Source organism: Cryptomeria japonica, chromosome 8 (assembly GCF_030272615.1).
Source record: "Cryptomeria japonica chromosome 8, Sugi_1.0, whole genome shotgun sequence".
In the NCBI taxonomy this organism is placed as follows: Eukaryota; Viridiplantae; Streptophyta; class Pinopsida; order Cupressales; family Cupressaceae; genus Cryptomeria; species Cryptomeria japonica.
Genome location: NC_081412.1, coordinates 478249500 through 478266308, shown reverse-complemented (window position 1 = coordinate 478266308; position 16809 = coordinate 478249500). Strand labels below are relative to the sequence as shown.

At 37.4% G+C, this 16809-nt stretch overlaps 1 protein-coding gene across 1 annotated transcript in view; it reads right to left on the bottom strand.

Annotated features, from left to right (window-relative positions):
• LOC131043746 (actin-related protein 5) overlaps nucleotides 1–16809 on the bottom strand; it is a 167665-nt gene that overhangs the window by 35469 nt on the left and 115387 nt on the right. The window contains exons 5-6 of the mRNA XM_057976976.2: nucleotides 14538–14645; nucleotides 14141–14250 (exon numbers count right to left, since the gene is read on the bottom strand). Of these exons, the coding sequence (XP_057832959.1) occupies nucleotides 14141–14250; nucleotides 14538–14645 (218 nt within the window). The remainder of the gene's footprint in view (nucleotides 1–14140; nucleotides 14251–14537; nucleotides 14646–16809) is intronic.

Genomic DNA, 16809 nt, shown 5'->3' with positions numbered 1-16809 from the left:
CTGTTCACTTGAACATCTAAAAATACAATTCTTGACTTGTAATCAGATCTGCAAATTAATTTTATTAGTCTGATTTCAGTTTGATGCTTAATGCTTATTTTGTAATGGAGATAAATATGGTTTAATGCAAATGTATTACCTATTCTCTTTCAATGCAATGTTTATTCAATGTATGCAACAACATTATGTGAACGAAACAAGAAACACAAAACACATTCTGCATCTCCATCTTATTCTATCAAACAAATACAAAAACAAAATCAAGGGTGAACATTTCAGAAATGTTAAGGATTTCATACATTTTTTAAAAGTTCACCAAATTTCAAACTTCAAGCATGAAATTTGGAACCTTGTGACACAACTGTCAAGTATTAAAATTGAAAAGGTAATCGCTCCATATTCAGGATGTGCTATTCCCTTGAGTGGCCATACAACAATACTCAAGAGCATTGTTGCATACATGGACATTAGGAAATTTGGAAACATTAATATCTGATGTTCTGCATTAACCATACACAGGTTTTATGACATTGGCCATCAATTGGTATTTACCTAATTCTAGTTTTGATCACTATGTTAGTTATGATATAAACTCTAGAGGTCATTTCAGCAATCATATATTTAGATCGTGTATTAATCAATACTAGTTTTGTAATACCAATCTATGCAGTTCTCCACCAAATTTACTTTCAATTTTGTATTTTTTTTGGAGGGGTTGCTACCAGAAACAGCATTGTACCGTTGATTTACATGCAGTATAAGTTATCCAGTTTGCCACTGACTAACATGTTGATTTAATATTATTTCACATCCTTTCAACATATGCTTTCAACATGCCCACATCAGGATCTCATGATCAAAAGGTGATAAGGTTTCATACATTTCATCTTTGTGAAAATTGTAAAAGTCAGAAGAAAACAAATTTCAGTTTAGGACATCCCAAACCATCTCCTTTAACAAGATTCAGCACTGGAAACACCCCTACTCCAATTTCCAATGGGGATATCTCTCCGTTAAGGGCGCCCCAAAAGGATTAAATGTTAATATTCAAAAACAATTATGAAAGAAAAACCTTTAAGTCCTACTAAACCCTAACTGTTTTCTTCATTGTGAAATTTTCATTTCACACATTTTGCTTTCAGAAGACAAGTCCATATGCAAACATTTCCTTGATATTTTGATATGCATTGTAAGTTGTAACCATATGTGAATTTTTTTGAGATGCAAAGTTATTTTGGGTAAAATTCAATCCAGTGCATAGGTCTGATGTAGGTAAGTTATGTGTATGTTGTTTGAACAACAATGATCTGAGTTCAACTATTTTCTGGAACCTGCTCATTATTTCTTTGTTCTAGACCCTACTCAAGTATTTTTGGGTATGTAAGCACTCACACAGATTAATTCAAGCTATGGAGGAAAAATCAAACAAGACTGCAAAATTTGTTCTGTGTTCAACAGTTCAATTAGGTTAAATTTTGATTTCAAACAGGCATTTATTAGATCTGATGGAGGGTACATCCATCTCATTCTGCAAGTTTTAATTCCTCAGTATAATGCTTTTGCCTATAATTATTTTTCATGTGCATATACTTGAGTCCTAATATGCTTCTGAAAGAGAGAATTATTTTCAAATGAAATGTGAAATTATGTTGCAACAATTGAGGCAAGGCAGGTCACTATCAGACTGTGTTGCTAGGTACCTGTATCTGGGCCCAAGTACTATACCGGTACGATATAGATCCCAGTCCAATACAAATCCCCGTCCAGGTATGTCCAAGGTACACCCTGCCGCCCCCAATTGGGCAACCCAGTACAGAAGGATCCACAGCGTACCAGGACGACCAAGCATTACCATGGGCATACTCAAGCTAAACCTAGACATACCCAAGTAAACATGGAGCCTGGGACATCCAAAAAAAAATCAAATTTTAAATTTTGCACTCCTACTAATGAATGCATTCACCCTAAAGTGTCCCTATTTGGTGTTTGCAAATCATTTGACAAACACAAAGCACCAAGAAGAGCATTTTGTTCTCCAAGTTGCCATTGTTGGGTTTTGAAAGTTGCTTCCTTTTTGTTCAAAGGTGAGGGCTTCTATGACATACACCAAAAGCTTAGGAATTGTTGCACAAGGAAAATTTAGCCACCAAAGGTGAGTAAATCTTTCAATTTTTTTAAGTTCTCAATAATTTTTTCAAGATATCTCAAATTTTGTTTTTAAAAATTCAAGTTTTTTTTTAATTTTTTAGTAAGTTTTGAATGTTCTTTTGAACTTTTTATGCAAAATAAGGGATTATAATAATTTTTGAATTGTAGTGTTGGTTAATTTGTAATGTTTTTCATTTTAGGTTCATACAAAATAGCTGGAAGTTCTACTTTTGTTGCCCAAAATGAAAAGAGTTATTTTAAATTTGATGCACCCTTGCCTCTTTGGCGAGATACAACAATGATTCAACAAATTCCTAGTGGCCAGTTTTGTCTTGCACAATATAAACATTGTGGAAAAGAGTATAAGAGCTCATATTTTTGAATGAAAGCTCATCTATGTGCCATCTCTTTACAAGGAATGAAAGTTTGTTTGGGGCCAAATAAAAAAGGGTCACCAAAGGACCCAATATTGGCTTATGTTGAAGAACGAGAGGATGCTGACATGATAAGTAATAGATCAAAGGCTCATGGACATCCTCATGCCAAGAAAAGCTCACAAAAAACCTCCTAGTGGCTTCACACAACCAGCTGGCCCACATCCTTTCATGCCAATGCCACCATCTTTTGAAGAAGAGAATGTTTCAGTTTCACAAAAAAGAGGCCCATTGGACAAGGACTTAAAAAAAGAAATGAGAGAAGTTATAGATCAAATCATTGCTCGTTGCATTTAACACATTGGGCTTCCGTTCAACATTGATAAATCACCTTATTGGCATGATATGGTGAATAACCTTGGCAACACACCTCCTCACTATGATAGTCCTAGGTATGAAAAGGTGCAAATCACCTTATTGGGAAATCTTCAACAAAGACATCATTGAAAGTGACCAAGGATACATGGCTTGGAACAAGGATGTCCATCATTTCTGATGGATGGACAGATTGCAAAAATAGATCACTGATTATAATATAGCAATGTCCCCTAAAGGGATGATGTTTTTGAAGGCAATGGATTGTGAGGTGCAAGTAAAAGATGCACGCTTCATTGCCAATATCCTCATAGAATCCATTAGAATGGTGGGGTTTGAAAATGTTGTCCAAGTAACAAACAACGCTAAAATTTGTAGGCAAACTAGGTCTATGGTGGAGGCTACATAATATAGTCACATTTTTTGGACACCATGTGCAGTCCACTCACTCAATTTTATAATTCAAATCATCAGCGCACAATTTGAATGGGTCAAACAAGTCTACATAGAAGCCAGGTAGATTAAAATATTTGTGACTAATCATCATATGTCACAAGCCATATTCAACACCTTCTCAAGTTAAAGTTGTTGAACGTAATTTAAATTTTATTTTTTAATATATTTTCTATTTTATTGTTGATATGTGATGTGTATTTTTTTATACCATGTTAGGTTGCTGAAACACAATTTGCATCTCAAACAATCATCTTAAGTCAACTTGTGAAGGTGTGAGAGGCCTTGAGTTCTACAATCATCAACAATTTATGGAGTGTATGGAGGTAGTCAAGCACAAAAAGAGCCCAAAAAGTAAAAGCATTGATCCTAGATGATGAGTGGCAAGCTTGTGTGGAATATGTTTTGAATTTCACTAAGCCCATCATGAGCATAATTAGTTATGCTTATATTGTTCGCCTATCTTTGGGTGAAATTTATGATGGCATGGACTCCATGGTGGAGAAAATAAGAGTAATAATAGAGGCCAAGGAACCTAACCCAACGCAAACACTTTTCAAAATTTTACAAAAGATTATCGTTGATTGTTGGAACATGATGACCACCCCCTCACATCTCTTAGCGTTTGCTTTGTCGCCAAAGTACTATAGTAAAGAGGTACCTTGATTGCCAAGGAGGTTGGAACCATATAGAGATGGAGAGGTTGTTGCTAGCTAAAAGGTTGCATTTAGAAACATATATACAAATGAATGCAATGTCCCCTTTTGGAATATTCCTGATTTTTACCCTAAAACAACAATCTCAGATCAAGATAAGAAATACGATACATTTATTAATATAAAATTACCCATAGTTTCAAACTTTGCGAGTACTCTCCAAATTGCCAAGTACTCTATTTTTTTTGTTGGGGGAATTTTCACAAGTTTAACTCTCATTTTTATAGATGCAAAAAAACATGGGATCTTACCCCAAAAATGGAGCACGGGAGGGCGGGAGAGGGAGCGGGAGCGGGAGGGGTTTCCTACGTAGGAGTTGCTGAAGATGGGGAAGACAATGTTGCGGATGAGGATGATCTCATCCTTCTCCTCCTTTCACCTTCTAAGCCCTCTGATGGGGCTCTTCGTGGCTCTTCTTTGCTGGAATGGTGGGTGGAGGAGTTTGGTTCTGAGGAAGGAGTGGAGGCTGCTTCAGCAATAGAGGCATTTTGGCAAGGGTTTTTTGTGGCCTCTGTTTTTGGTCATCAGGGGTTTGCGGTGGTTCCTGTCAATGGTCTTTTTTCTGCTCTTTCTTTAGTGGGGGGTGTTTTCCTGATGGTGTTTGGGCAGATCTGGGACCCTGGCGGATCTCTTGTGGAGAGGCTCTATGTGTTCTCTCCTCTCCTTTGAGCTGAGGATTTGTTGTTGTTCTGGCCTTTGGCGCTCTGGTTCTTCAAAGGAGCTTCCTTTTTCAGTTCTTCTCTGTTAGGCTACTCTCCTATGGAGGTGGAGAAATGGCTTTGGTGTGAACCTTTGAGAGGGGTTTCTTGGCTCTTGCTCTCTTCCCCTCCTTGTCTGTTAGAGGTGACCATATTTCCTATGGAGGTGGATATTTGGTGGAGGGAAAAGGGCTGGTTTTTGCTTGCTGCTAGAGAGTGCTGGTTGTTGTCTTTCTGCTTCATTCTTCGTTCTGTAGAGGTGGAGCTCTTTCCTATTGAGGTGGAGAGATGGGATGTTGGGGATTTTCAACTTTTGGTGCTCCTCTTGCAGAGTTGTCTTTGGTGTGAACCTTTGAGAGGGGTTTCTTGGCTCTTGCTCTCTTCCCCTCCTTGTCTGTTAGAGGTGACCATATTTCCTATGGAGGTGGATATTTGGTGGAGGGGAAAGGGCTGGTTTTTGCTTGTTGCTGGAGAGTGTTGGTTGTTGTCTTTCTGCTTCATTCTTCGTCCTGTAGAGGTGGAGCTCTTTCCTATTGAGGTGGAGAGATGGAATGTTGGGGATTTTCAACTTTTGGAGCTCCTCTTGCTGCTGGCTATGGATGCTGGTTTCTTTTCTCTTGGGAGTCTCCTTGGATGGGGCTGGAAGTTCTTTTCTCCAGACTCCCAGCTCGTCTCCTGGACTGGTTCCTTTTTGTTGTTTCTTGGTTTGGCCTCCTTCCTTCTGGTTTTTGGGGTCTTTGTTCCCCCTTTTTCTAGTTGGGGGCTCCTGGTTTTTCCTATAGGCAGGACGGTTGCTAATAGTTTTAAAGGGCATAGTTGTCTTTCTGCTGTCTTTGGTTTGGGGAAAATCATATGTTTGGAGTTCTGAGCTCATCATTTAAGGTTGAGGGTGCCTGGAAAAACCCCTGGTTGCTGGTTTTGGGTTCCATTTTAAAACCCAGTTTGAAGGTTGAGGGAGCCTTTCAAAACCCCTACTGGCCAGATTCAAATTGTATGAATATCTGCTGTAATCTGGTGTTGTTATTGAAGGTTAGGGGTACCTTTCAAAACCCTGATAGTTGGCTGAGGGTGCTTGGTATACCCTCGATTATTACTGTCTCGTGCTATAGTTTGGAGCTGTAGCTTTGTTGGGTGTGGCGTGACTATGCTGGTTGTTGCTGGTTTTAGTCATCTTTACTAGATTTTGGCTGCGGTTTTTCATAGTTTATTTCTTTTAGCAGCCTACTTTGTTGGGTTCTAGATCCCGATAAAATCTATTGGGTTTCGGGTCCCTCCAAAACCAGTTGTATGGGGTTTCAGGTCCCCTCAAAACCTGTTTTTCCCCTAATCAAAAACTTAAACGGTAGTTAAAAGTTTTTTTCACATGCTTTTGCTATAAAACCATGCATTTTCTCTTTTCAGAAGTCAATTTTTAATTTAATACATTTTGTAATTAAATTTTACTAAGTTACCAAGTCAGGTACGGATACGAGTATGGGTATAGATTTGGGGGTACAGCAAAAAAAAAATTCCTTCAGTACGGGTACATCCGTACACACACACACACATATAATATTATAACATATATATTATAATATAATATATATCATATCATATTATATTATATTATAATATATATATATATATGTTGGTGTTGAGAAAATACAACACCACAGGAGCCCAAATGATCTCTACAAGCTAAAAAACCTGTTACAAGGAGAAGCAAGGAAGCAAATCACAGAAGGAACAAAAACACAGGAAAAATATGCTCCACAAGATGAGAGCTCAATAATCTCCAAAAATGTATTGTCAATAATAATCCTTCTTCATACAATGAAAAGAAAGGACTCAGCCTTTAATAGGTCAAGAAACCTTAAAAGGGAAAACCTAGGTTTGCACATAATAATTAATAAAAGAATTAATTATTATGCACCTAAAGTTAGCTTAAGTGTAAAAGAGATAAAGGGAATTTAAATAATTAAACAATATTTGTTTAATTAATCAAGTAAATACCCAAATACTCTAACACCCCCCCTTAAGCTAGACTTAGGGAGAAGCTAAAACCTAAAACAGCTACTGAAAGCAATAAAGATGGGTCCTGGCAACAAGGCCTGATTAGGTACCCAAATACAATAAAATCTCTATGAACTAGAGAAATAGAGAAAACCACATGGGAACAAAACTCTACTCCAAAAAGAGATGGAAAAGAACACCACTGAAGCATGAAGAACCTACAAACTCTGTCAAAGAATAACTGCTGATCTGGAGAACCTCCACTGAAATAAAACATGACCAGGTAGAGAAGACTATAATCTGTATGAGTGCCCTCAAATGACACTACTCAAATCAGATGGCAAACAAGGCAAACAACTGAAATCGAAGATACAAATGGCATGAAAACACCAAAGCCTGAAGAGTTGATCAATCGAACCATAGAAGCATTAGAACCAGCAGGACAAACCTCCCCATAATGCTAAAGGAGAGGGACAAGAACACTGAAAAGAACAGCCAAGAAGAACTGCATGACGAAGAACCAGGAACATCAAAGGTGCTGAGAAAAAGTACATGGTGTCGTGGAAGGAACACTCACTTGACACACATCATGAGGTGAATGTCGTGAAAGGAACACTCACTAGACAAAGGTAGATGGCAAACAAGGCAAACATCAACCCCCTCATGGCACTTTATCAATAGTGCACGTACAATAAGGCACAAGATGTGCAAGATCCCAAGTAAACAATGCATGATGGCACTTTATCTCAGTGCGTTTGCATAAATACAAGCTACAATGATAAGAAGACTGGAAATAGAAACGAGAACCAAAATAGAGACATCTGAACCAGACAAGAGATCCCAGGCCTTGAAACAACCAAGATATCCACCAGAGTGCTGAAAAGCAAAAAACTGAATAAAATATGCATGGAGCAGAATCTGGAAATAAAACTCATATGGCTAGAAAGTACACAGCACACGCTTTCCAAAAATATAAATTTTTCGAAAAACGGAGGTCGGATGCTCATTCTATGGCTCCCGGAGTGCAAAAACAAGACCTCAATTTGACTGGAAAAAAACACAATCAAACAGCAAAATTGGAAAAAATTACCAACACCATAAGGTCCGGCTCGAACCAGCTTTCTGATGCCTATTCGTTTTCGAAAAAACGACTCCATATGCCCAAGATATGGCCAAAAAACCAAACCCCCCTTCAAAACAAGAGGAAGGGGTAGTCTGGTGGTTGTTCGGGCAGAGGTGGCCAATGGGTGGCGCTCCGGTGGCGAGCTGGTGGCTCCCCGGTTGCGGGCAGCTATGTCTGGGCGGCGGTTTCCGGCGGCGCAGCAGGCGACGGGAGGTGGCCGGAGCAGTTTCCGACGACAGCAGTTGCAGGACCGGAGTAGCATGGCGATTCCCGACGGCGGCAGTGGCAAGGGCTGGGCGAGGAGCAAGGTGTTGGCGGGGAGGAAGTGCAGCGGTCGGGCAATGGCCAGGGATTGCAGTGACGACGGCCAGGGTTTGCTGCAGCGGCGGCGTGCCAGGGGCCGGAGTTCCAGCGGCGGCCGGGAGCGGCGGCGGCCAAGGAGAGCAGCAGCAACAAGGGTCCTGCAGGCGCCAGGGGTCGGGAAGAGGCGGCGACCGGCGAGAACGGAAGCAGGGGTCGGGGCCCGAGGCCGACAGGGGGTCGGACGGCAGGGGCCGGCAAGGCCTGCAACAAGGCAGGGGCCCCACAGTACCCTGCGTACCGTGGGAACCCCCCCAAAAAAAATTTTGCCAAAAACTTTTGTGCCCTTTTTTTTTTTTTTTTTGAAGATTTAAAAAAAAAAAAAAAATCAAAATCCGGCCTGCATGCCGTAGAAAGGCAAAAAAAAAAATTCTCGAACTTCGTGCCAAGGCCGTACGACCTGGATCTAGAGAAAAATACTCCCCGAGGCTCAAGAACCAAAATAGGTCAAATTTTATATGACCATAGGGGTTTTCAGGCCTTCTGAGCACGATGGTGAGGTCCGTTTAGGCCCAAAGTGCTCAGAAAAAAAGAACCTAACCCTAGGTGCATTAAAAAACTTTCTGAAACCCCAGATCTGCTTCCAATGCAAAAATTCTCAAAACAAGAATAGGCAGCTGCAGATCTGAAGCTCTGATACCATGTTGGTGTTGAGAAAATACAACACCACAGGAGCCCAAATGATCTCTGCAAGCTGAAAAACCTGTTACAAGAAGCAAGGAAGCAAATCACAAAAAGAACAAAAACACAGGAAAAATATGCTCCAAAAGATGAGAGCTCAATAATCTCCAAAAATGTATTGTCAATAATAGGTCAAGAAAAGAAAAAACTCAACCTTTAATAGGTCAAGAAACCCTAATAGGGAAAACCTAGGCTTGCACATAATAATTAATAAAAGAATTAATTATTATGCACCTAAAGTTAGCTTAAGTGTAAAAGAGATAAAAGGAACTTCAATAATTAAACAAATATTGTTTAATTAATCAAGTAAATACCTGAATACTCTAACAATATATATATATATATATAAAATAATATTATATATGTGAATTTATGAAAAAATTAAAATTAATATATAAAATATAACATATTTTACTAAATATTATTTAAGATAAATGACGGCAATCGAATAAACATATTGAATAAAAATTTAATTTAAAAAATCATTCAACAACAAAAGAATCGTCACCAAAATGTTTTGTTTTAAGTGTATGCGCCCTAATAACAAAAGAACATTTTGAAATTAACACAAAAGACTTCAAATAAAAACAAAACATTTATCGTGATTGACACAATATCGGAGTCGCGGGATTGGGTCGCGGGATTGGGCTAGCCGGAAAACACTTGCAGCGATCAACACAGCATCTAAAGAATCGAACAAGCTAGCCAGAAACCACCGAAATGTTGTTTTTCAAAATCCATTTTCCCTGTAACTCTAGCTATACGAATTTTTTTGGCGAGTGGCGACGAATTTTTTTTCAATTTCCAATGATGAATTCGGGCGGAATCCACGGGGAACCAAGTTTCGACCAGGACCCGAGGCAGCTAGGGAAGAATCAATAACTTAGGAATTTTACAAAAAAAAAATGTTTATTTAAGGGATTTTAATTGAGTACTTTCTAAGTTGTCGAGTATTTGTTGAGTTCTCTCCGAGTTAAAAATTTCAGGCTTGCCAAGTACTCTCCAAGTCCTTGTCTGCAAACTATGAAATTACCCACTAGAAATGTCCTTTATAAGATAATCCTAATTTATGTCCTACAAACAATATTAATCATTAGATATAGACATTAAAATCATTTATTAATAATCCATGAAACATCTAATTCACTATGTTAGCATTAAATATTAAGAAATCATGATAACATATAAACATCATTCATATTTTAATCAAAATACATCAATAGCATTAATAATTATTTCAATGCATATTCCTATAGTGACTATATTAGTAATGCATCGGAAATGTTTGCAAACCACAATCTCAAGGATGGTTGTCCATGTATTGCAAGAGGGGTGGATCCGCATCCCTCCATCTCGAGGTGGCATACTTGAGATTCTGAGAAGACCCTCAAGCCCAAGAGCACTCATATGCCTCCTAGCCCACGAGAACGCATCTCGGGGTGGTGTACTTGAAAAGTCCCTCAAGCCCAAGAGCACTCATTCTCCTTTCAGCTCACAAACATGGCAAGATCTCAAGTCCACTCCATCCCTCAGTCCACCTTAGAGGCACACCATCCTCCTCAATCAATCCAAGGAGCACCCATTTGCCTCCCAACCTACAAGCATGGCAAGATTTCTAGTCCATCCATCTTGAGGTGGTGTGCTTGGTATGATCCTCAAGCCCAAGGAAATGTTTAGATTTCTAGTCCTCAACACCCCTAGCTCATGAGCATGGCAAGTTTTTTGGTCCATCCATCTTGTGGTGGCATGCTTGATATCTCCTAAACTCCAAAGGTTGGCCATCCTTCCTATTTGCAAGACATTTCTAATAAATTCAAAATAGATTCCTATAGGAGTTTTCTATATGAAATGCTAGTAAACAACTTAAAGAGATGCAATAATATTACTTACAAATAGCTGCAATTACTCACCTTCTACAATATATATATATATAGGGAAATAAAATAGAAAGGAAATTCAAACTTATTTCATGGTAATATTATTGCTTAAGACAACATTAAATTCTACTTTAGGTCTCAATTTCCTTTCTATTTTATTTCCCTTTATTTCTATTCCAAATAGATGTGTTGATCCCTTCATAGATGCCCCTCCAATAAATTGATCTTCCCCTTTTATATCTTAAATTGAGAGGGAGTCACACCTCTTCACATAGCAAGGCATACATCCCTTCATAAAGATCTGCATGTATTTTTCTGAATTAATTGCTGATTTTTATATTCCTTCTTACCTAAATCAGCCATTTACAATGAACTCTTTTAATAATGATATTCTTTCTTGCCTAGGTCGGCCCTTTTACAATGAACTTTTTTAATAATGATATCCTTTCTTATCTAGGTTGGCCCCTTACAATAAATCGTTGTTATCCTTTTTATTTCATTGCCTAGGTTTAACTGATATAAGGGCCACGATCTGATCTAATAAAAGCTGCAATTTGTTTATGGGCTGCTAGCCCTAGTTTGGTGGGGAAATGACAATGAAGAAATCCAAAGTATTGTCTTGAGCGAGTTTGGCCTATTCATCGCTTCAAAAAATCAGGATGTTTCCGCTCTTCTAGATAAATATAGCGGAAGTGTTGATGAGTGGTGGTATCTACATGGTCAAGGCTCCATTTTCTTCCAGCCTCTTACAATTAAAATTCTCTCCCAAGTATATAATTTTTATTTTTTATTTTTCTTGTTTTTCATTTGATGCTACCATGCTATATATTATTTTTTATATTAATATAATTTTAATTTATGTTTTAACTTTTAAGCTTTCATTCTTGAATTATAAAATTAAATAGTGAATTTTGTATGCAAACTCAACAGTTTGCAAGTTCTTCAGCTGAGTAGAATTGGAGTACATACTCCTTCATCCACTCGGTCAAGCATAATCATTTGGGTACAAGAAAAGCAAAGTATTTGGTCTACATACACTCCAACCTTTGTCTCCTGTCACATAATAAATCTGAATACAATGAGGGTGTGAGAAAGAATTGGAATCTAACCCCTGAGTGTGCTGATTTAGATACTACAGTTGCACAACTTGCCAATGTCTCTATATATGCGGCAGCTTTTGCACTTGACACAGCTAGTGTGAGTAGCAATCCAATTGATTGTGTTTCAAATGAAATTGAACCAAATGTTGACCTTGATGTTTCTAATGAAGAAGAATATGAATATTAAATATTGATTGTAATTTGAATTTTCATTGTATAATGACATTTTGAAACTTGAGTATTATCATATTTGCAAATTATGAATATGAAGTATTTAAATATTCTATTTTTTTGGCAATTATGGATTTACTAGTATCATTGTTCTTATAATTTATAATTTTGAGCAGATACATATATTGTACCCAGACCTAAGGGGCAAAACATTTGTGTGCCACCGTACCGGGTTCTAGTTCTCATACCTGCACACATGCTTGAACTGGCAAATTAGCTATAAGAAGCATTGTTTCAAGAAGAGGCACAAATTTGAAAGGAAAACAAGAATGTTGGCAAGAGTAATCCACCGGCACCCAATGCTTTCTCTGCCACTTTTGTTGTCTTGACTGCTCAATATACTATAATTTATAAAGATGAAAGCATCATACTGCACAATCCATTATACTTCTAGCTTTACAAATCTTAATAATTAAAAGAATTGAGCAAAATGAATTTTAGAAAAATCCTAATGTACATGCTTTGACTACCTGAAAAGAAGTTCTTAGTCTCTTTCTGAGCTCATTAAATTGGTGATTGCTCAGCAACACGTAATTATCCTACACCCTACATTAAATCCTGGATATGTAATCTTGGGGTTTTAAAGGAAGAAAAATCGATTGAACTTTTGTTTAATATATAACTGGAGCTATAGGATTTGATAAAGACCAATATATTTGAAATAAATCTAAGTAGTTGGGCATGCACAAGGCCAGCACATGCTTTCAGGGTCCCAATTTACACAAATTTGAGTTCAATCCCACCTTTTCTTTCATGTTTATGTTACATGTGTTGATGATGTTAGCAAATCATGGTATGAGACACATGCTCGTCTTAATTATGCCATGAATCCCCAATTGAATTACAGAAAGAATATGTTTCTCATAGATGCCAGTTATGCTACAGTGTTAGTAAACAAAGCAACTTGAAGAAACCATAAAGTACAACAGTAATGAAAAGAAAACGCTGTATGTTTTTTCCCAACATCATAAGTACTTCTAACTGCCTTACCTAGATATTTAATTGACCTCTGGCATATAAGTTCCCAAATTTTGCGAAATAGATATTTCCCCACTTCACTTGTTAACTATTCTCTTTTCTCCAGTTCTTAATGGTTGTTCAATATTTACCATAAAATACACCAATAATGAAAAGATAAAACTGTATATATTTTTCCAACATCATAAGTATTTTTTACTGCTTCACCTGTAAATTCAGTTCACTTCTAGCACAAAAATTCAATCTACTTGTGAATATTTCTCTTTCCTAGTTTTAAATTGTTGTTCAAGATACATGTGGAGGATAGATGTAAGTAGATCAGCAAATAAGAATTTGATAAAGAGTAAAGCACAGACAAAATATTTAGTGGTACAAAAAAACAGAAAATAAAAGCTATGGAATATTAAAAGGAGCCAGTGTTCTGCAGGGATACGTCCCCCCCCCCACTTCCCAAAAAACCCGCATCCCCTGTAGCCCTGTTTCCAAGGCTTGGGGACTTGGAAAAAACATGCCCTCACAGCACCACCACTTCTGCCACCTTTGTTGGGGACGCCGCTAGGTCACTTGCTATATGGCACATGCCATTACATACTGATTGCAACCTTTAACTTTGTGAAAACTAGTTGGGGCACTCAAAGAGATGTTATATTGCAGATTTTGCCTTGAAGATTTCAATTTGCCTCTATTTTTATATCAGCACTGCTCCGTGTCATCCCCCTGCTGTCCCCTCACCATGCCCAATTTTAGGCCCTTGGTCCCCCGGTCCCCAACACCCGTCTCCACCTCCCCCTGTTCCCCCATCAAGAAACTTCATGGAACTACGAGATTTTGTCAAAAGGCCAAGACCAGGACAAGAACAATTAAAGAATTTTGTTTTATCATTCAGCATCCATCTTCCATGTTCTACCATTTTGATTTGAATTCCTTTCAAACTTTTAGAGTGGTATTAAGTATCCAATTTTATAAATCTACATTTACAGTAGCAACCTACTCTGCTGTAAACCAAAATTCTTTAGCCAGTGATGAGAACTTACTGGAATAACATGACTTGTATTATGGCCTGAATATACAACCAGGCCATCATCATCACAGTTTCCTATTTGCTGATTGTAGTTGTAGCTGAAGGCAGCATCAATTCCAAAAGCTGCAACATGGCCATATTAATAGATAAGAAGGAACATAAATTTCTTCGACAGATACCTATTGTGCAAAAGAATTGCCTAATTATTACAAGCTATGTCATCTTAAAACAAACACATCATGCTTTTGACACACAGAAATCATGGAAAAGAAAACATTTTATGATGCTCTTGCACGTCCCTCAAATAGAAAATCCATCACTAGCAGCACTAATGAAGAACTACCACAGCATATTAATTGGGCAGTTCTTATTTTATAAGTGTTTACTCTAACATAGAAATAGTAAATTACCTATTGAAGGGATATCATATGTCTCGAATAGAAGCTCTGCCATTTTACTGCGGGACTGGTTTGGATTACAGAGGCACTCAGTCATCAGAATGGGATGCCCAACCTGTTCTGTCCTCCAGTTTATATGATTATTTGCAAATGATTAGTATGAATGTGACAATACAAATAAATATTTTCATACAAAATGTTTTCCAGAACATGAAATTAAAATAATAAAATATCATCTTAACATTTTGCTAAAATTCAGAGCGTGCATAAGGATATAATTTTAATCATAGGGCACATTTTTGGCATAATTCAACTGGCAAGATGCAATTTAAAAACAGTAGACTATTATCCAAAGTTTCATATCAATGTAGAGCAAATCATGGCATCATGTAATTTCTTCACATATCAATGAAATACAAGCGAGATAATGTTTTATCTGAACCGATAATATCATATCATCGTCAGGATAAAAAGGTGAATCGGCCTCTAAGAAACCATTTCAGGTGGATTTAAAATTTGTTGTTGAAGCACAAAAGATTTATGATTTACTGGAGAAGATTAACAGAAGAGTTCAATTTAAGAGAAAAATAAGAGAACAATAACATGTGAGAAGCAAGAATGCTGCTGGTATTAACTTATTAAGAAGTAAGTTGTTTGCTCTTCTATCTAATAAAATTAAAATTTGAATTAAAAACAAAGATAGGCATATATACCAAACAGAGTAGTAAAAGTATATCTTTACTTGCACATTAAGTTATTACAAAAATAGACCAAAAATAATGAACCAAGAATCAAACTAATTTCCTTAACTATATAAAGGTTATTTGAAAGACTCAACAGTTGCCACAAGAACAGAACCATCTATCAACCAACTCCTATAACTACCCAGAAGCTGAGAAACAATTAATGGTTACCACATTGTCAGATAGAATGAGAAACATAATAAAGGCGTTGTATGTTGACTATATCATCTCCCAAAACAGAAAAATGTCATCTCTCGGACAACAACAAAAAACATGTGAGCATTAAACAGCATTAGGTCAGATTCTTCAAACTTGTGATGGCACTGTACACAAAAGAGAACCTTAATGCCAACGCTTCTCATAAGCAGAGCATAAGTAGAACAAAAAAGGAACAAAATCTTACTGCACTATAGAGTTAGAAAATACATCACACTATCCAACATTGAACCCAAACAGTACTATAAGCATTTCAAGATTATCCTCATCAAGAAAATTTTGTTCAATATCCCCATCTGCAATGGATGTACTATTGGATAATTCACCAACTGATAGGAATCATTCTTTGTGTACACCCATTCTACATTTTAAGTAAGAGCCAATTACGAAAGGATAAGTAGCAACCGATAATGACCATACAACTGAATGGTTTGCATTTTGGACAATAGAAACTAAAGCAAGTCATACAACAATAGTAGGAGATTGTACGATGGGAACAAAATGAAAGGTATTATGGTAGTAACAACAAAACGCAAGGGTCGTACGACGATACGGGCAACAGTTGAATGTAAAACCAACAAATCATACAACAAAATTCTAATCAAGAGAGGCTAATTGTGCCGTACGGTGAACAATTATGGTGGATGACCAAATCATATAATTAGCAAATTTGTTAGGTGTGCAACAAAAAAAATGGAAGTTGTACAATGCCATTTAGTTGTCTTGACTAAAAGATGAAAGAAAGTCAACATTGGTGATACAACTACAATAGAGAAGGTGGAGGGAAGTTGTGATGTCCCATTCTAGACTTATCCTAGAATTTGCCCTAGAATCACAAATGCAATAAAGCAAGAGATAAAATAGGATTAGGGTTATATCTTTAGCAATAAAATATCCTTCTTAATAAGATGATCCTTGATTTAAACCATGCAATCATAACAAAGTGTGTGTGTGTGTGTGTGTGTGTGTATACATACTTTTCCAATCATTAGGGTTAGATGATATCATGCAATCATCTTACATCAATAAATAGACAAATTCAATTTTACTCCCTACTAAACATGTTAGGGTTTGGGGGAGGAAGCATGATATGTCTGCCCAAAGCCATCCCCGCATTAAGTCCAAGAATGAACACTCACCCTCTGGCCCCAATGGCAGGCAACATGGACATCCACTTGGGGTGGTCTACCTAGTCAAGTACTTGTACCTACTTTCCCTATCCATGCCTCATCCCCTAAGATCAATAATCAATCATTGTAGAGTCGGAAAGAAGATCGTAATAGGGAGCCTCTTAATCATCCTATCAAAGCCCAAGAGTGGATCTT